Source organism: Phyllobates terribilis, unplaced genomic scaffold, assembly GCF_046119375.1.
Source record: "Phyllobates terribilis strain yellow unplaced genomic scaffold, ASM4611937v1 Scaffold_1__5_contigs__length_1240528914, whole genome shotgun sequence".
NCBI lineage: Eukaryota > Metazoa > Chordata > Amphibia > Anura > Dendrobatidae > Phyllobates > Phyllobates terribilis.
The window spans coordinates 400,941,585-400,961,532 of NW_027362761.1; the positions used below are offsets into that span (position 1 = coordinate 400,941,585).

Below are 19,948 nucleotides of genomic sequence, written 5' to 3' on the forward strand. Positions count from 1 at the left end.
GTGTTATCAAATGTAGGGGCAGCATTAATGTGATTTTATGATGATTTACACAGGGGTGTAGCTATGGCAGGTGCAGAGGTAGAAGTCACACTGGAGCCCAGGTGCTTGAAGAAGCCTAAGGTCCCCTCTGTTACATAAGGAACCAATAAGTTCTCTACTGTAGGTGAGGACCCCGTTACAGATTTCATAGGAGACAATGTTCAAATTCAGGACAAAAATAAATCCAGAATGGGTCACTACTTCACTGTATTTGAATTTACAGATTAGGTCTTTAAAAATCTTTTTTAAAAATATTTCTATGAAAGTCAATGCATTTTGGAGCAGAACCAGCAACTTCATGTATCCAGTATACTGCAAGAAAAAGAAGGGTCCAATCAATCTAGAACAAGACTTGTGCCAAATAATTACAGTATGCCATTACTAAGGCACTGTGACTGCAGCAAACCAGAAATAGAAAAAACGTGGAACAGTGTTTAACCCCATCAGGAGTAGGTGGCCTACTGAAATTTCACCAAGAGTGCAATGACTTTGTATCCAGGAGGTCAGAAAAGATCCAAGACAAACATCAAAAGAACTGGAGACCTCACTTTTCTCAGGTCAATGTACAGGATTACACAAGAATGTCATCCATGGAAGAATTGCAAGACACAACCCACTGCTAGCCAAAAACAATACAAAGGATAGTTTCACATTTGCTAAAAAAAAAAAATCTAGATTATGACCAAGACTTAGGTCCCGTAACATATGGAGTAAAGCTAACACTGAGGTCCACCATATGAACACCATACTGACAGTTCCACGGACGTGGTAGTGTGATGGCATGGGGCTGCTCTCTACAAGAAAGTCCTGTAGGAGAATGTCTTCCGGAGCAAGACAATGATTTGAAGCACACCTGCAAGTTTACTACAGTAGGACTCAAATGAAGCAAAAAAAGAGTTTTGAATATGCCAAGTAAAAGTCCTCACTTGCATAGTGATGCTGTGGCAAGAACTTAAAAGGGCAGTACATGCTTGAAAACCAGTATTGTGGAGCTGGAGTCTATTTTGGTGGAGTTGGGAGTCGGAATAAAATGGACTGACTCCTAAAATATATAATAAATTGGGTACAGTCGTACAATGCAGGATGTGCTGTGAATGTTTTCATAAGAATTTGGGAAAGTTATGAAGTGTCCTATAAATATCGGTTCTATTACTGATCTAAGGATCTGGTCTTTTAGTGGAGATGAATCTGTGCTGCACTTTATGTACACGCTCAGTAGTGAGGCAGGGCTGTGGAGTCAGAGTCGTGGAGTTGGAGCTTTGGCTTACCGACTCCACAGCCCTGTTGAAAACCCTCAAATGTAGCCAAACTTATACAGTTCTGCAAGGAATAGAGAACACAATTCTTCCACAGGGATGTAAAAGTCTCACCACAAGATATCACAAATGTTTGATTGCGATTGTTACTGTCAAGAGTGGCACCATCAGTCCTTATGTTTAAGGGGAGAAATTTATTTTCCGCGTGGGTGAAATAAGTTTTAAATATTTCAAAGATGTGGTTACTTGTTTTATTTTATACTATAATTAATTGGATGATCTGAGACATTTAAATCTCTCAGAAATAAAAGACTGAGTGATAACCAAATACTTTTTTACAGCACTGTATAAGAAGTACAGTATGTAGATGACATCATGACACAGCTAAAATAAAAAATACGAATTTACAGTTTCATTAAATAATCTTCTTGAACATTAGACAGAATGTCAGATTAGACTGGAACATATTCAGACTATCAATAATTGATGAAATATTTGGTATACCTCTGAGAGATAAAGGGTGTATTATGCAAGCGCTGAATTTATGATCCAGCAAGCATTTGCTTTCAGCCAGAGGATAAAACTGCAGATAGTCCATCCCTGCTTTCCACATCCCCCCACGTCTGTAATGTTATTTTGTTTCAGTGACACAAATACTTAAATGTTTTTTATTTTTTTATCTTGACTATTACCTTTATTGCCAATCCAGCAGGCGTCAGCGTTTCTTCATTCCTCTCGCTTAAGCAATCTTCCCCCATAAGTGAGGTGAGATGCTGCAAACACTCGGCATGTCCATAGGATGCTGCAATGTGCAGAAGATTATTTCCATTTTCATCATGGATTTGGTCTAAATTATCCACCGCAATGTGGGGCTGTGGAGAGAAAAGGACGAATATCAGTCTGCAAGCATTTACTAATCATGATCTGAAAAGTCAAGATTAGCTCTAAAACAAGACACAACATCTTCATGTTCTGGAAAGTGAAGACAAGAGCCTTGGGCCAAGTGACAACTTTAAATGACAGTATCAGGTATAGACAAGAAAATGCAAGTGTGTCCTATAAAAGGTTATTAAAGGATAATAAAATCACAGCAGAACTTTGTTATGGACAACACATAAAAAGTAAAACAAAAGTACTATATGTACCGTAGTATATTCAGTAATTTGTATGATATCTCACTTGTAAAGGAACACTAAACCGCAAAATGAATTATAAAAGGGATAATCTTTGCAGTCTTCAGCATTTTATGCAAGTTCCTGAAAAAGAAACAACTATCTGGGAACACAGATTAATTTTCTACTAACCCATTCAATTTTCTGCTGAAGATTGGATGAGCCAGTGAGGCTTATTCAAAGACCAATTTTTTGTACAGACAAAACTGATGAGAGAAAGGTTTCTGCTGCAGCCAGTTGTCTTACAGCCAGACAACAGACAGAGGAGGAGTGGGAAAAGAAGGAGGTAAGACATGGCTGAGCTCTTGAGGAACATTGAGAACATTTCTTTATATATTTCTCAGTTTACTTTGTAATATAAGACAAAACAGAATCAATGGGAAGAAGGTAGGTAAGAAGTGCTGGGATGTAATTTTTTTTGTGTTTGTATTTTTTTTCTCTTTAAGCCTAACATATGTAAATTCTCTTCAATGTACATTACAAGCTTCTTTAAAAAGTATTTTTGTTTTACACAGCAATTAGTCAAAATCCATGTTTGGCAGTGCAGTGTAGAAAATGATCATTTAAGTCTGGATGGTTACTTCGAATATTAAGGGCACACTAGGGGAATGTTACTAGAAACCAGTGCAATTAAAGGGAATCTCTCAGTAGGATCAACCCTCCTAAGCCATCTACAGTATATGGCATGTAGGTCATAGGAAGCTGAATAAAATGATAACTTGATATCTGTGATCTGATGTTTTATTCCAGAGAAATTTATATGTAAATGAGCTGTTAAGATCTATGGGCTGGACATAGATCTCCCTGAAAATCTGCCTCCAGAACGGATTATAAATGAAAGGGGACGTTACCAGTTTGATGTGTAATGACTGACTGTCTGCTCTCCTGATCTACATGTCTCACACTAGTAACAGTGTCCGGCCCATAGATATTAACATTTTATTTATATATTAAGAAAAATGTGGATTTCTCTGTAATACCAGGTATCAAGGTATTGTGTTATTCAACTTTTTAGAGCCAGACTGTTTCAGCTGCAAGCAGTTTGTTCATCATGGATCGCGTGACAGGTTCCCTTTAATAGTATGTTGTCTGCTTCTTCACATTTGACAATCCTGGATATTTTCAGCTCAGTCATGCAGCACAACACAATTTGCTGTCCATCTCGTTCACAATAAATGCAAGATAACTGGTATATCAGCTAGATAAGCTACACAAACTGTGACATCCAAAGTGACAAGAAGCAGGGCCTGCTTTTAACAACAGGATGGCATTTGGTCAAAATTACATTGCTTCAAATGTTGCTATTGAAAGTTCAATTCCAGTAATTGTTGTACATCACTTTAATTACAGTGATCAAAGTTAATACAGCTCCTTGTACAAAATAATAATCATAATTCTGATTTTTTTATCTCTATTATATTTACAGTTGAGTTAAAAAATAAGTTGTTTTTTTTTAATAGCAAATTGCTTGTAATTCGGTCTCTATCACCATTATGTAGACTCTTGGTACGGCCTTTCTAACTCATTCATTGGAGACTTTACGGTATAAGGTGACATGTTTACATCCCTTTCATATACCGTATTTTTCGTACAATAAGACACACTTTTTTCCTCCAAAATTTTGGAGGAAAGTGGGGGGTGCGTCTTCTAGTTCGGATGTATGGTTGTTAGAACCCTCCTGTTAGTTCTTTTTCTATTTTGTTGGTCACATGACTTTCTGCCTATATAATCCAGCTCCGCCCTTCTGGCCTTGCTGGGCTTCAGTGTTACATTTACTCTTAAGCTAGCCAGTTGCCTTGTACCTAACTCTGTAGTTTGCTTCGTCTTTTGACCACTAGTACTTTTTGTTTGTTTGTCTTTGCTCTGCTACAATTTCTGCTAGGAGCAGAACCGAAGGTAGGATTGCAAGATTTTTTTTATGGTAAACAGCAAGATTTTTTTTCCTTTAAAAAAGCTTGTTTATTATATTTTCGTTTAAGACCCAGATCCTCGGGTAATGAATCACAGCGCATTGGGTTTATAATGTCACTTTTGCGTAAAGAACCACAGGGATGGGCCTTTTCTCTACAGCCTAATGATCCGTGTTTTAGATCTGTGGAAGATTTTTTTTCTGCTATGGGGTTGTTGTATGATGATCCTGATCGAGTCTCATCTTCTGAAACGTAATTAAGACGTTTGAAGCAGGGATCAGGTGATGTGGAAAATTATTGTACATACTTCAGAAGATGGTCGGCCGAAGTGGAATGGAATGACTCAGCATTAAAATGTCTGTTTCTTGCTGGTCTAGGTGAAAGGGTTAAGGATCTGCTGATTGCCTTCCCAAAACCTGGAACCTTGCAGGAGGCAATGCAATTAGCTATACGTGTGGACAGGAGACTGCGTGCTAGGATTAATGAGGAGAAAACTACTGCTATGGCAGCTCCTAGTTTTCAGATGGTCTGCTCGGAAGGTGGAGAACCGATGGAGATTGGGGCGATGTCACCCCACTCTCAGGAGAAAGACCGCAGGTTTGCTAAGGGATTGTGTTTTTATTGCAGTAAATCTGACCACTTTATTAAGAACTGTGTGCTTCGTTTGAACAAAGAAAAAAAAAAAAAAGAGGTCAGTTACGCCCGTATAGCTTGTTTAAAGTCAAAAGGAGTATTTCTTTCTGGAAGCACCTCATTCCAGGAGGAGTTGATTGAATTTCGGGTATTTGTGGATTGTGGTTCCACACTCAATGTGATTGATAAGGGATTTTTGGAAAAAAATTAATTAGAATCCAAACTTTTGTCATCTCCTATTTCTGTGGTTGCTATTGATGGCTCTCCCTTGAAATGTATTACTCACAAGGTTTTTGAATTTCCCCTCACCATTAATGGTATTCACCAAGAGAATTTGGATTTGGCGGTATTAAATAATTTGCCTTCTCCAGTGGTTTTGGGGTTATCTTGGTTAAAATTGCACAATCCTGTACTGGACAGGTCTACCCATGAAATTAAGTCTTGGAGTCCTAAGTGTCATGATAAATGTTGTAACGGTCGCATTGCTGCTGGGGAAAGAGGAGAATTACCTGTACCTATTCAGGATTTTTGGAAGGTTTTTTCTGAGGAGGAGTCGCAAGTTTTGCCTCCTCATAGGGACTATGATTGCACCATTGAGTTTGTTCCTGGAGCTACTCTTCCCAAGAGTCGCTTATTTAATCTGACTATCCCTGAGAGAAAGGCCTTAGAGGAATACATACAGACAAGCTTGGCCGCCGGTCACATTAGACCTTCTAAGTCTCCTGTGGCTGTTGGATTTTTTTTGTAAAAAAAAAGGACGGCGGTTTACGTCCATGTCTGGACTTTCGCGAAATTAATAAAATTACCGTACGCAATTCCTACCCACTGCCATTAATTCCTGACTTGTTCAACCAGTTAGTGGGGGCCAAGTGGTTCTCTAAAATTGATCTCCGGGGGGGCATACAATTTGTTACGTATGAAGGAAGGTGATGAATGGAAAACTGCTTTTAACACTCCGGTGGGTCATTTTGAGAATCTGGTTATGCCTTTTGGTCTTACCAATGCACCAGCGTTTTTTCAGAACCTTATTAATGACATCCTAAGACCGTTGATTGGTAAGAATGTGGTGGTGTATTTGGATGACATTTTGATTTATTCGCCGGATCTGGAGTCTCATTGGCAGAGCATAAGTGAGGTATTGCAGTTGTTAAGTGACAATTCGCTTTATGCTAAGCTGGAGAAATGTGAGTTCGCTGTGCAGAGAATTAGTTTTTTGGGCTACATTATCTCCAGCGAGGGCTTTGAGATGGACCCGGTGAAGGTTCAGGCGGTGCAGGAATGGCCTAGGCCTATTGGTTTGAAATCGATACAGAGATTTTTGGGTTTCGCCAATTATTACAGAAAATTCATTAAGAATTTTTCTATAATTGTTAAGCCGCTGACCAATCTCACCAGGAAAGGTGCGAATACGGTTCAGTGGACTACGGAGGCCATTGAAGCTTTTGTGTATCTCAAGGAGAGGTTCAGTTCTGCCCCCATCCTTATGCAGCCTGATGAGACCAAGCCTTTTTTGGTCGAGGTTGATGCTTCTTCGGTGGGGGTCGGGGCTGTTTTGTCTCAGGAAAACAAGGATGGAGTACATCCCTGTGCCTTTTTTTCAAAAAAATTTTCTGAGACCGAACTTAATTACGATGTTGGTAATCGGGAATTGCTGGCTATTAAACTTGCATTTGAACATTGGCGTCATCTCTTGGAAGGTGCTAAATTTCCCATTCAGGTTTTCACTGATCATAAGAATCTGATCTATCTTGATGCTGCCAAGCGCTTGAATGCCCATCAGGCTAGGTGGGCACTTTTTTTTTTGCGGTTTAATTTTTCTGTTACTTACATCCAGGGTACCAAGAATGTAAAAGCTGATGCTTTATCTCGCAGCTTTTCTCCCATGGTTGGTACCGAGGAGGAGGAGAGCATTTTACAGGAAGGTGTTGTGATAGCAGCATTGGACTCCGTTTTGGAAGATGGGATTCTGAAAGCCTAGGAGGATGCCCCGTCTAACACTCCCCATGGGAGGTTGTTTGTGCCTAGGAACTTTAGGAGAGATTTGTTTGTGGAGTGTCATGAGTCTCGGTTGGCAGGTCATCCAGGAATTTCTGAGACTAAGAGACTTGTAGGTCGCAGTTTTTGGTGGCCTGGGTGGCAGAAGGAAGTCATTAAGTGGGTGCGTCAATGTACTGTGTGTGCTAGATCTAAGTCTTCACATGCTCCTGCTGCGGGGTTGCTTTGCCCTCTGGAGGTTCCTAGTGCACCTTGGACGCATCTTGCTATGGATTTTATTACTGACCTTCCTGCCTCTGAGGGTTTCACTGTCATCTGGGTGGTCGTGGACTGTTTTAGCAAGATGTGTCACTTGGTTCCTTTCATCAAACTGCCCTGTGCTAAGACACTCGCTAAGGCTTTTGTTAAGGAAATTGTCAGACTCCATGGCGTTCCTACCGACATTGTTTCCGATAGGGGACCTCAGTTCGTGGCTCGTTTTTGGCGTGCCTTTTGTGACAGGTTGGGAGTTCATTTGTCATTTTCATCTGGATATCATCCTGAGTCTAATGGGCAGACAGAAAGAAAGAACCAGAATGTTGAACAGTTTTTGCGTTGTTTTGTGGCTGACAATCAAGAGGGGTGGTCTGAGTTTCTGCCACTTGCTGAATTTGCTCTTAATAACCATACATCCTCTTCTGCTGGGTGTTCTCCTTTTTTTGTTGTACTGGGAGACATCCGTCATTTGGGTCATTCTCCAAATTGGTATCGGCTGTGCCGGAGGAGGAGAATTTTTCCGGTGATTTGGAGAGAGTTTGGACTGATGTACGTTGTAACCTTCAAGAGGCTAACGAAAAATCTAAGAGGTACTTTGACAGGAAACGTCAAGAGGTTTTGTTTACGGTTGGTGACATGGTTTGGTTGTCCTCTAAGAATCTGCGGTTGAGGATTCCTTCTAAGAAATTGGGCCCGAAATTTGTAGGGCCGTTTAAGGTACTTCAGGTAGTTAACCAATCTGCTGTTAGGTTGGAGGTTCCCACCTCCTGGAAGATTAATCCGGTGTTTCATGTTTCCTTATTGAAAAAAGCTGAGGTTTCGGATAGGGACGCCACTGTCTCTGTTCCTCCGGTGGTGGAAGACGGTGAATATGAAATTTCTTGCATTCTTAATTCTAGATGGCATAGAGGGAGATTGCAGTATCTCGTCGCTTGGAAAGGTTTCGGTCCCGAGGATAACTCCTGGGTAAAGGCGGATGATGTCTCTGCTCCTAGACTTATCAGAGCGTTTCATAGGAGGTTTCCTGATAGACCTGGGCCTGGAGGATCCGGAGGATCCTCATAGAAGAGGGGGTACTGTTAGAACCCTCCTGTTAGTTCTTTTTCTATTTTGTTGGTCACATGACTTTCTGCCTATATAATCCAGCTCCGCCCTTCTGGCCTTGCTGGGCTTCAGTGTTACATTTACTCTTAAGCTAGCCAGTTGCCTTGTACCTAACTCTGTAGTTTGCTTGGTCTTTTGACCACTAGTACTTTTTGTTTGTTTGTCTTTGCTCTGCTACAATTTCTGCTAGGAGGTGTCCAACTATATCCCAGTCCTTAGTTCTTGTAGGGACCCCTCCCTTATATCTATAGGTCTGCGTTCAGACTAGCCAAGGACTTAGACGGGTCTGTTCACAAGGAACAGGTCCCCCGCTGCATCGTAGGGAATCAGCTTAGTCCTATTGTAGGGACAGTTTTCCTTTCTTTCCTTAGTGCTTGTAGCAGTTCATAACAATGGTACCTTATTGTACGGCTGTGGATGGTAGATGGGTGGGGGGGGGGCAGCGGTGGAGTGGGTCACAGGAGGCAGGAGCCGGCTGCTGCAGCTAACACTCTGCCCGCTGTTATAGAAAATGAATATTCACTGCTCCCCACATCCACAGTCCTGCTCACATCTATGCACTGAAGCCAGCGCCGAGAGGTGGGAGGGACTATGGGAGTAGAGAGCAGTGAATATTCATTCTCTTTAATAGTGGGCACATGTGATCGCCCAGCCGCTGCAGGAGCGACTATTAAGGAAAATGAATATTCACTGCTCCCCACGCCCATAGTCCAGTAACCCCACAGAGAGATGTGTTATTTGTGAATAACAAAATGTCATTGTAATCTGTCTGTTAGGTAATTTTTCCCTAATTTCTGCTCAGTACGTTAGAGGTATTGTTTAAGGCAACCTCCATATTTACAAAAGTCAGAGAGAGATACTGTAGAGATGTGCTGAAAATGATGACAGAGCTGCAATTCTACCCAGCAGCATTAATCCCATCAACTTACTTTTTTCTTCCTTCCCCTACTGGTCTGTTCTGATCCCAAATCACAGCAAATAGAAAAAGATAAGCAAGTGTTCTTATAAGTGCCATACCTTCAGTAGCTTGTTATCCAGAAGATCATTCAGTCTTATACATGTACACTCAGGTTCACCGGACTGTGCATGTGTTTTCAATGGGAAACATTAAGCTCCTGCAAGACTCCTCTGGGGCTGGCTTAACCCCCTTAAAGGAACCTGCCATGTAAAAAAATGTGACTAATCCGCAGGTTAATAGCATTCTGAAGTGGCCCAGTGCCCACACTGAGAGCCCTGCCGCTGGGAAGAAATTAACTTTATTCCTCCTAGCAGCCTCAGGCCCTAATGCTGAGCCGGCTGTCAGTCAGTGCTGGGGGCGCGGTTAAAGCCACTGCTTACTATGCACTTAGCGGTGACTGAAGCCATGCCGACCCACACCTATGACTGAAAGCCAGAGGCTGCCAGGAGGTATAAAGTTTATTTCCTTCGAGCAGCGGGGCTCTAGGTGCAGGCACCAGGCAGCTTCAGAATGATATTAACTTGCAGATTACCCCCATATCATAGCGTTTTTTTACACGACAGGTTCCCTTTAAGAGAAGGAGGATCAGGTATTAAAATTAATAAAAAATTAACTTGCCAAATCCACTCTCCCTCAACATTATCTGAAGAATCGGGAGGCTTCCCTTTCACATAAACCAGTTGGTGCTTTTGCAGAAATCGGCAGGTTCATCAGATTATGCTCCATTGTGTATGGAATCCTTTACCCTATTTAAAAACACTTAAAATTGTAACGTCTGATTACTACTTTCTTTTACCGCAGCTGCCATGTATTTTATGTTCATACATGAGATATTATAAATTACAATATACATATGTTAAGAAAAAGCTATAAGGGAATAAGGGGAAAACCGTGAGAAAAAATGTATCAGAGATGAAAATATGTTCTGCCCTCCTACAACCATGCATTGAGCTCTTTGTCTACCAACAGTACTCTATAGATCAGAGGTAGGAGCTGGTTACCCTGGAAAGAAATCAAATTTTGTCCTTAAAGGGGCTGTCCACTACTTGGACAACCCTTTCTTAAATACTATATTCCCCTGTACCAGCACTTTTCCAGCAATGTCAACGGTGGGTATCCTGAAGCTCACATTACATGGTTATCAGGGCTGTGGAGTCGGAGTCATGGAGTCGGTGTCCATTATGGTGGAGTCGGTATACAATGGACCGACTCCGACTCCTAAAATATATAATAAATTGGGTACAGCAGTTCAATGCAGTTTGTGGGGAATATTTTTTCATAAGAATTTGGGAAAGTTATAAAATGTCCTATTCCTGATCTAAGGGTCTAGACTTTTAGCTGAGATGAATCTATGCTGCAGTTTATGTACATGATAAGTAGTGAATCTCCTCCTCTACAAATAAGGGGGAAAAAAACAAAAACACACAGGGAAGGAATGCCTGCATTCATCTCAGAACTGCTGGAGTGAACAGGAAAGCAGGATTAAGGTAAATACTTCTTAAAGCATATCTAAACTTTCAAGAAACTGTGCATAAATCAATAGTCCAGTATATGTTGTCTCTGTATGCTTGATGTTTTAGTTTGTTTTTCCTCTTAGCTCATAAATATATTTTATGTTCTATCCAAGGCTATGTGCCCACGATGCAGAATTGAAGCAGAAAATTTCCGCAGCATTTCTGCATGTTCTTGGCAGTAAAAAACGCTTGCGGATTTTACACGCGTTTTTACATGCGGATTTGACTTGCGTTTTTCAAATGCATTGGGACCTCAAATCCGCATGCAGAAACGCACAAATAATGGACATGCTGCGGATTTTTCTGCAAGGAAAATCCCCTGTGGAAAATTCAGCAGAATGGGCACAGAACATGCAGATTTTCTTTGGGGATCATGGGGCACGGTTTACCAAGCGTTTTGCAAGCGTTTACGCTGCGAAAATTCCGCAGCAAAAATGCTTGAAAAAAGCATTGTGGGCACACCGCCTCAAAGGCTTGATTATTGCATCATAATAATGATTAAAAGCCTGATGTTACCATTTTACTACAGTAAATGTATCACTTAAACGGAATCTGTCACCCCCTTGGGCGATATCAGACCTCTACTATGGCCATACAGGGTATAGAAAAGTAAATCTATACTTACCTGTATGGCCCATAGTAGAGGTCTGATTGCAGAGAAAAGCACTTTAATCAATTCTTTATTCCACAGGCTTGGCGTCCTGGGGACGCCAAGCAATCTCCGCCTATTTCTATTGCGCAGGTGCCGGAAAGTGACGGTGACCCCCCAGCACCTGCGCAATAGAAACCTGCGGCACAGAGCACAGGCAGACGGGGCCAGGATGAAGCAAAGCGCGCGCTATGTGACTGTTTCAAGATGCACAATAAGGAGGCACTTGAAGAAAAATGGGCTGTATGGTCGAGTCACCAGAAGAAAGCCATTACTGCACAAGTGCCACAAAGTATCTCGCCTAAAATACGCCAAACAGCACAGAGACAAGCCTCAAAACTTCTGGATTTTTCAGACTTCCAGTAATTTGGTGTGATGAGACCAAAATTGAACTTTTTGGCCACAACCATAAACATTACATTTGGAGAGAGGTCAACAAGGCCTATGATGAAAGGAACACCATTCCTACAGTAAAGCACAGAGGAGGATCGCTGATGTTTTGGGGATGTGTGAGCTACAAAGGCACAGGAAACTTGGTAAAAGTTGAAGGAAAGATGAATGCAGCACGTTATCAGCAAATACTGGAGGCAAACTTGCACTCATCAGCCCGGATGCTGCTCATGGGACGTACTTGGACGTTCCAACATGACAACGATCCAAAACACAAGGCCAAGTCAACCTGTCATTGGCTACAGCAGAATAAAGTGAAGGTTCTGAAGTGGCCATCTCAGTCTCCTGACCTCAATATCGTTGAGCCACTCTGGGGAGATCTCAAGCGCGCAGTTCATGCTAGACAGCCCAGGAATTTACAGGAACTGGAGGCTTTTTGCCAAGAAGAATGGGCAGCTTTACCATCTGATAAAATAAAGAACCTCATCCACAACTACCACAAAAGTCTTCAAGCTGTCATTGATGTTAGAGGGACCAATACACGGTATTAAGAACTGGGGTATGTGAACTTTTGAACATGATCATTTGGATGTTTTTGGTTGTCATTAAGAATTAAAAAGAGAAAACACAGTAGTTTGACAATAAATGGCTTCACCTAACCAAAAACCATGAGGGGAGAAAAAGTTTTTTTGTTATTCATATTCTCTGAAACAAGGCCAAGAAAGGAAAAATTCTGCTGGGGTATGTAAACTTTTGAGCACAAGTGTATGATGTTTTTATTTTACAAGGGGGAATATAGCATTTAAGAAGTGGTTGTTCAATTGTTCAAGTAGAGGACAACCCCTTTAAGATTTTTTTCGAGATTGGTCAATGTTCTACTTTATCTTGTGATATAAATTTCTCTTAACAGATCAAACACAAAAAAAAGTGCAATAAATGTCACTGGTGAGTCTGAATTCGACATCAATAATCAAACCTTTTGCAATTGAAGTCTAAAAAATGAGGCTAAATGAGAGTCCCCTGGGTGCAAAAGTGTGGGAAAACTCCAGCTATATGCCGAGAAATGTATAGAGAGGAATTCATAAACATTAATGTCTAGTTATGTGAAATGCTACAATGGTATCACACATGAAAAAAAGCACCTCATGCTGGGAGTTCAGAGACTGAGAATTACAACATGTCTGAAATAAATCACCACTCCTGACAACCAAAGAATAAGCCTTTTCAATCAATTCTTGTAACATGATGAGAACTGTGTGAGTTCTGTATGTGCAATAAATGATCAGTCAATCCTGGATCCGTGAATTGCAAAAATAGTAATCGAAAGGACGCCGTGAACCCATGAAGGACAGAAAAAAGAAGAGAGACAGACACATGTCATCACACTGGCAGTTTCTGGAGACACACATAGGGGGGGGACAATGTCAGAGTAAAACAACCTCAGCTTGACCGTGTACAGTACATTGGATATTAACTCAAAAGTATCGAGCCACTGATATCCCACTGCCGTTCCTTCTCTGCTCCAAAACTTGCCATAGAGGGAGAGGTGGGAGTCGGGGCGGAAATATCATTGGTGCAACTTGTGTGACCGTACAGGGGCCCAAGAGATATGGGGGCAAAACAGGTGGACTTGTGATAAGATGTGATATACAACTGTGTTCTCCTTGTAAAAATCAATCACCCCTCCATAAACTTGTCCAAAAAAATCTCAATTCAAACCAAATTGAACCAAACAACCATATTTTACTCACATCACATTTGTAGGCCAAGTCTGAATGGCACATCTGATTAGCAAAAAGTATCAAAACCTATCACGTGATGAACTAGTAGGGTTTCTTATAAAAAGCATACGTCATAAGAGCTTCCTTTTAGCATAAACTTCACAACTTAAACATCTGGGTTCTGTTTAAATTACAAATAATTATATGTTAAAGCAGGGGTGGGTAATTAATTTTCCCAAGGGGCCACATGAGAGATGGACTGTTGTGGAGGGTCGAACCAAAGGACAAAATGAATTCTGTTCAATATTAATAGTCCCTCTATATACAGTATGAGCCCCCACATAGCCCCCTATGTAGAGTATGAGCCCCCACATAGCCCCCTATGTAGAGTATGAGCCCCCACATAGCCCCCTATGTAGAGTATGAGCCACCACATAGCTCCCTATATATAGTATGAGCCCCCACATAGCCCCCATATATACAGAGACACTTCCAACACATTAACATAACAAAAAAAAAGAAAACACAAACTGAACCTTTGCTCTTGTTCCCTCAAGTGTTCAGCTCTGGTCTTTGTTGTGTGCACTGACGCTCCACACAGCAGACACGATGTAGTGATGTCATCGCATCCAAGTTGCACACTCTGAATGATGGAAGAAGGAGCCGATGTCTACATCTTCCACCATTATATTCACCAGTACCAGCATCCTGAGGATGCAGATAGCAGCAAAATCGGAACCTCGGATAGGGATTGCGGCAGTATAGTTCGGCCCGTGCCAGTACTTTCAGCCCTTCAGCTGTCTTGGTCCGTTGGCTGAGCTGGTCTGCGACTTGCAGTTTGCCCAGGTCTGTGTTAAAGTATATATATATATATATACACACACACACACACACACACACACACACACACACACACACACACACATATATATAAGGACAGTGATTGGTTGCATCGGTCGCGTGCATGTAGGCAACAAAGTTGATCAACAGGACCATTGCAGGAGTGGCATTGGAATGACCGAGGATGTGACAGGCGAGTACTGTTAATATATTAGAGTACAGTAATTGTCTTAACAGTTTTCTTATCTAAAGAAGTCCAAATTTCTATGCAGACTAAACAAAACATAATTTGGTAAGCTCTCACTAGGAGCTTTAGGCAGCTAAAATTTTGTGATGTATTTCTATGGTTGTGTGAACAGAAGAAGGGAAATGAAGCTCCGACCCAGTTAAAGATATTGTGAAATAACTGACCAACATATAATTTAGGAGGTCCTTAGATAAAATAGTGTGGCATGGGTACAGGTTAGACTGCAGTTGCAGTGACCAGTTTTGCATTTTTGGCCATCAGTTTTTGACTGTCCCTGCAATTATATAGGTCTCCTCATAAACCAAGAATGATGATCTGGCTAAAGCTCTTTGGAAATGTTCTTGTCTACGACTGAATTATACTGTGACAAGTAACCACAAGCATGCCAGAACTGTGGAGCCGGACTGGGACAAAAGGAATAACATTTTAAGAGGAGACTGGTTATTTTCACTAAGCTCTGGAGAAAAGATCATGTCTAATCAAATGGCGATGTAGAAAATGTTCTCAGTCAAACGATTGTGAAGCAAACGCAGAATGACTGGGTACAGACAGGATCATGGCTCATTTATAAGATATATAATGCTCTGTCTGGCTGACCGCTGTTACTTCTTTATCATATTTTAAAAAAAAACATACCAGCCGAATAACCGAGATGATATTCGATTGCACATAAGGAGTTATAAAATACCTGGAATGTGCCTAGGGAGTCATCTTTTTCCAAAGTCATTTTCTCATTCTCGCAAAGTCTCGAATAATGAAAATAGCATAGTAAAGAATTATAGGATGCCCATGTGGCACAGAGCTGAGTATTAGTCTTCAGTTCTGGTTCATGGACTTTACATTATCATCTCATGCTACTCCACATTTTTACTACCTCCATAGTACACACTACATAAACCGATAGGGATCACAAGATAATATCTAAAACCACATTATTACTAAGAACATAGAAGAAAAAAAAGTACAATCCATATAATTTTTTTCTCTTTATGCATTAAAACTACTGAAATAATTATGCTAAATACATGATTATACTGGTATAAGATTGAAATGATGCATTCACCCAGCCATGAGGTGAGCACATTGAGCACAAGTGTTTGTGACGGGATCATGCGGACCACCAGGGTTCTAATAAACTGTACCCGGCAGCGGCTGCTACGCATTGACTGGAGATGTGCTCTGCAGCTCTATTTAAGGTGTTTACATCCTGCCTCCACCAGAGCATGTACCAGCTTGTCGGTGAGGTTGTTGAGCATCGGATCCCTCCCCACAATCTGATATTCATGACCTACCTTATCCGATCCTCACAAGATCTCCTTCTCTACTCCCCTCTTATCTCCTCTTCCCACAATTGCATACAAGATTTCTCCTGTGCATCCCCCCGACTCTGGAACTCTCTACCCCAAAACATCAGATTCTAACCTACCATGGAAATCTTCAAAAGGAACCTGAAGACCCACCTCTTCCGACAAGCCTACAACCTGGACTAACCCTCGCTCCACCATACTGCTGAACGACCAGCTCTACGCTCACTGACTATATCCTCACCCATCCCTTGTAAATTGTGAGCACTCACGGGCAGGGTCCTCTCTCCTCCTGTACCAGTCGCTGACTCGTTTTTGTTCAAATTATTGTACTTGTTGTTTGCTATGTATACTGATCTTAAACATGTTAAGCGCCATGGAATTAATGGCGCTATAATAATAAATAAATAATAATCGACGGGTGATTAATATTTTGAGTCCAGACAACCCCATTAAACTCTCAGTGTATAATGCGCTGTTAGTCTTCCTTTAAAATACTCAGTCTTGTGCATTTCTCTGGTTCTTGGAAACAATAGCTCAGAGAAGTCAGGCTTATTGGCTATGTCTTATACATCGACGATATTCCAAATCATATAAAAATCTCTAAGGACTTGGCCAACTTTAAAGAATACAGTTTGTGGTTCACCTCTAGTTTTCATATTCGGCCACCGCCAGAGCTTGTAACAGCTGTTCTGTGGATCTCCACTAATCTCATATGGATGACCTATACTATGGACACGTCATCAATGGGTTGTGACTGGTCAATCCCTTTAATTTCCCAGGGTATAATGTTCTGTGTGTTCCTTTAAAATACTTAATCTTGTGCATTATTCTGGCTCTTGGAAACGTTGGCTAATAGAAATCGGGTCAGTTGGCTGTGTCTCATACATTGACGATAACCCAAATCATCATAAAAATCTCCTAAGGCCCGGCCAGCTCTACAGAACACAGTTTGTGGTTCATCGCTACTTTTCACACATCTAAACAGTGATCTAGGAGGTATAATGTGAAGCCTTTTTCGTTATTAGAGCTCGTTCCAAGCTTATATTTGCATGAATGCAATGTTCAAAAAGATTACAGTAGTCTGCATAACATGTGCTAGTGCCCATGGGCAATTTTTCACATGGATTGATGGTCGGTGTGGAAAAAAATCGCAACATTCATCCCATGTTGAAGCCAGTTTGACAGACAATATTTAACAATGTATTTAGCGTTTCTTTTTTCTTTGGGAGGGGGGGGGGCAAAAGAGCTGGTAACCTGGATTTAAAATTCTGGATAAAGTATTTACATACACAGTGTTTTGTGGCTTTTGGCATTTTAGCAAAAAAGCAGAAACCTGTAGTTATGATGTAATTTCCAGTTCTTCGTATCCTTAAGGTTTTCAATAGAACGTAAAAAAATTTCTGGACAAAAAAAAGTTTCAAAACCCCCCACAATTTTATAAAAAAGAGTAATTAAAATTCCATATTAAAAGATGCCATATAAATACTACAAATAAACTTGAAAACATGAAAAAATAATTGAAAAGCCATAAAACCAGAAACTACTGCATTATGAACATCAATGTTTTCCTCTGAAATACTTCAAATTTCAGAGATGGACATAATTCACAGCAGGGCCAGGGAGGGACAAGGTGACTAGCCCAAGAGGCAGGTCTCCGCCAGTTTCTCCCCACCTGCTCACTGAGCCTGACAGCGCTCTACCTACATGTATATAGTAAGAGACCTGTCACTCTGGCTGAGTGGGAGGGGAGAAGGTGCTGGAGTCCAGCCTCTTGGACTAGTCACTTTGTTCCCGGCAATACTTTGAACCATGTTCCTCTCTGAACCAAAACAGCGTTTCAGTGAAAAACCTAGATATTTATAATGCAGGTGCTGGTGTATGTTTATGCTGTCAGTGGTTGGGGCAGCATGAATCATCTGACAGGTTCCTGATTCACCCAAACGTGGTGTGACTATGGTCCTATAAATAGGAAAAATGTATACTTATCAGCTCTGTAATGATCAACAAACAATGTGGTTCGAAAGGCACGATTTGTGTGATTTTAATCACTTTTCTATTTTTCCATCATGTTTTTAAAGATTTTGGAATAAGTATGACTTTTTACATTTTTTTCTGGGATTGCTGGATTTCGATTTTAACTTTGGTCCTACTGATTACTGCAAACTGGAGTCACACCTATATTTTTCTGTATTAAAACCCACTCACACCGCCATATTTTTGATCCACATTACATCCACATGGTTTACCTTGATTACAACCCAATTTCTGGTAATGTGAATACACAATCAGTGTTTCCATGGGATAGGTAAAAATCCTTGCCTGTGATGCAGGAAACAACCCCATACAGATGTATGGATTGTCTATCAATTGCAGAAGTTTCTGTAACACATCCGCTCTTTCACTTTAGACACACGTCACTGTACATGTGCAGTTTTGGTAGAACTACAAGAACCATCATCCCCTTATTAGAAGCACCAGTCACATTATTTTCTGTACGATTAACCAGCACTTTTATCACTGACGACCTCGTTGTGTAATAGTGTAAATCTGCTCATTGAAGCGGTGTTTTCAGAAATCCGTTTCTTTGGTAACGTTGGATTGTCATCACAGCAGATGCTAATGTAACGCTTTGCACGGGCCGCAGGACACTTCAGACTTTGTGTTCAGCTCCTGTCTGTGAATGGTTGTTACAAAAAGCTGCCAAAGAAAACTGCAGAATACCAATGAAGGCAACAGAGTGTTCCCACGGAGAGCCAGTGACAAAGAGCTGATGGGAACCAGGCTGAGCTGCAGGGCTTGGGAACAAATTAAAGAGTTAACACGCTGTAAAGCGAGCGATGTACCCTAATACTTCCAATTCTTTACTTCTGCTAAAAAGACTGGGCATATACATTCAGTTATATAGCAAGAAAGTTCATGGCAAAGCAGCATGGTCCTGTGTTGTATAAGCCTTCATTACCATCACTATGCAGAATGCAGTGACCGAAATACTGCTCCATACATGAGGACATAAATGGCTGACCTGCCCACTTCTAATAGATTTGCTACGTACTTACCAGTAAGGATATCTGTCCTTCTTTCACAATATTCAAAATGCTCTTGATTTTTTTCATGTCTTCTCCTTCTGAGTGATTCCAGTTGACATTACCGTTTATGCCATCCAGTTGTGAGTCAGTCCCCGGCAGGTGAAATGCCCGGAGCTGGCAGTTAGGCATAGTCTTCTCAAGCTTCTGTGCATGGGAATCAGACAGAGCTCTATTCAGAAAGCTCTTGTTGTGGTATTCAGCTTCATGGACCGAGCTGCACTGAATGGTAGACTGTGAAAGCTCTAATCCCCCAGATGAATGCCTGCTCTGATCAAGGATGGTAGCCTGAGTCAAGTTTTTAACCGGAGACAGTACACAAAACTGAGTGGCATTGGGCGTCAGGTTCTCCAGGGTGCCCATAGAACCATTTTTAGCCTTAGACAATGGATATATACTGGAGTTCCTTTTTTCTGATGCTACTTTGGTGAACAGAGTCAATGGCTGATTGGATTTGATGTAAGGCACATCCAAAATTTCATCCATATCAAGGTCATAATGTTCCAGCTCGCCAAGCAAAATGTTTGACTCAATGCTCTTACACTTAAATTCGTCATCATCTCCAGGAACACCATCTTTTCCCGATTCACCATTTTTTTCATTTTCTTCCTTTTCTTCTTTTTGATCATCACTTTCATTGAGTTTGGGACTCTCTGGTTGATGCTTCAATGGAGAAACCCTTTTAACGGGTCGAAATTTACTGTACACATCTGCGATCCCTGTTGGCTTCTGTGTGTTGCCAATAAGAGAAGACACTCCGCAGTTCCAGTTTGCATTGGGCACTGAAAGGTTAGAGAAAAAAAACAGCGTTATAAAAAAGATAAATGTCATTACAACAGAAGCACCAATACATTTTTACATTTTTGACCAGAACT

At 41.1% G+C, this 19,948-nt stretch overlaps 1 protein-coding gene across 4 annotated transcripts in view; it reads right to left on the reverse strand.

Annotated features, from left to right (window-relative positions):
* SNCAIP (synuclein alpha interacting protein) overlaps nt 1-19,948 on the reverse strand; it is a 281,465-nt gene that overhangs the window by 57,433 nt on the left and 204,084 nt on the right. For all 4 annotated transcript variants that reach the window (XM_073676875.1, XM_073676882.1, XM_073676888.1 and 1 more), the window contains 2 exons: nt 19,047-19,855; nt 1,988-2,167 (listed from right to left, as the gene is read on the reverse strand). In XM_073676875.1, the coding sequence (XP_073532976.1) occupies nt 1,988-2,167; nt 19,047-19,855 (989 nt within the window). The remainder of the gene's footprint in view (nt 1-1,987; nt 2,168-19,046; nt 19,856-19,948) is intronic.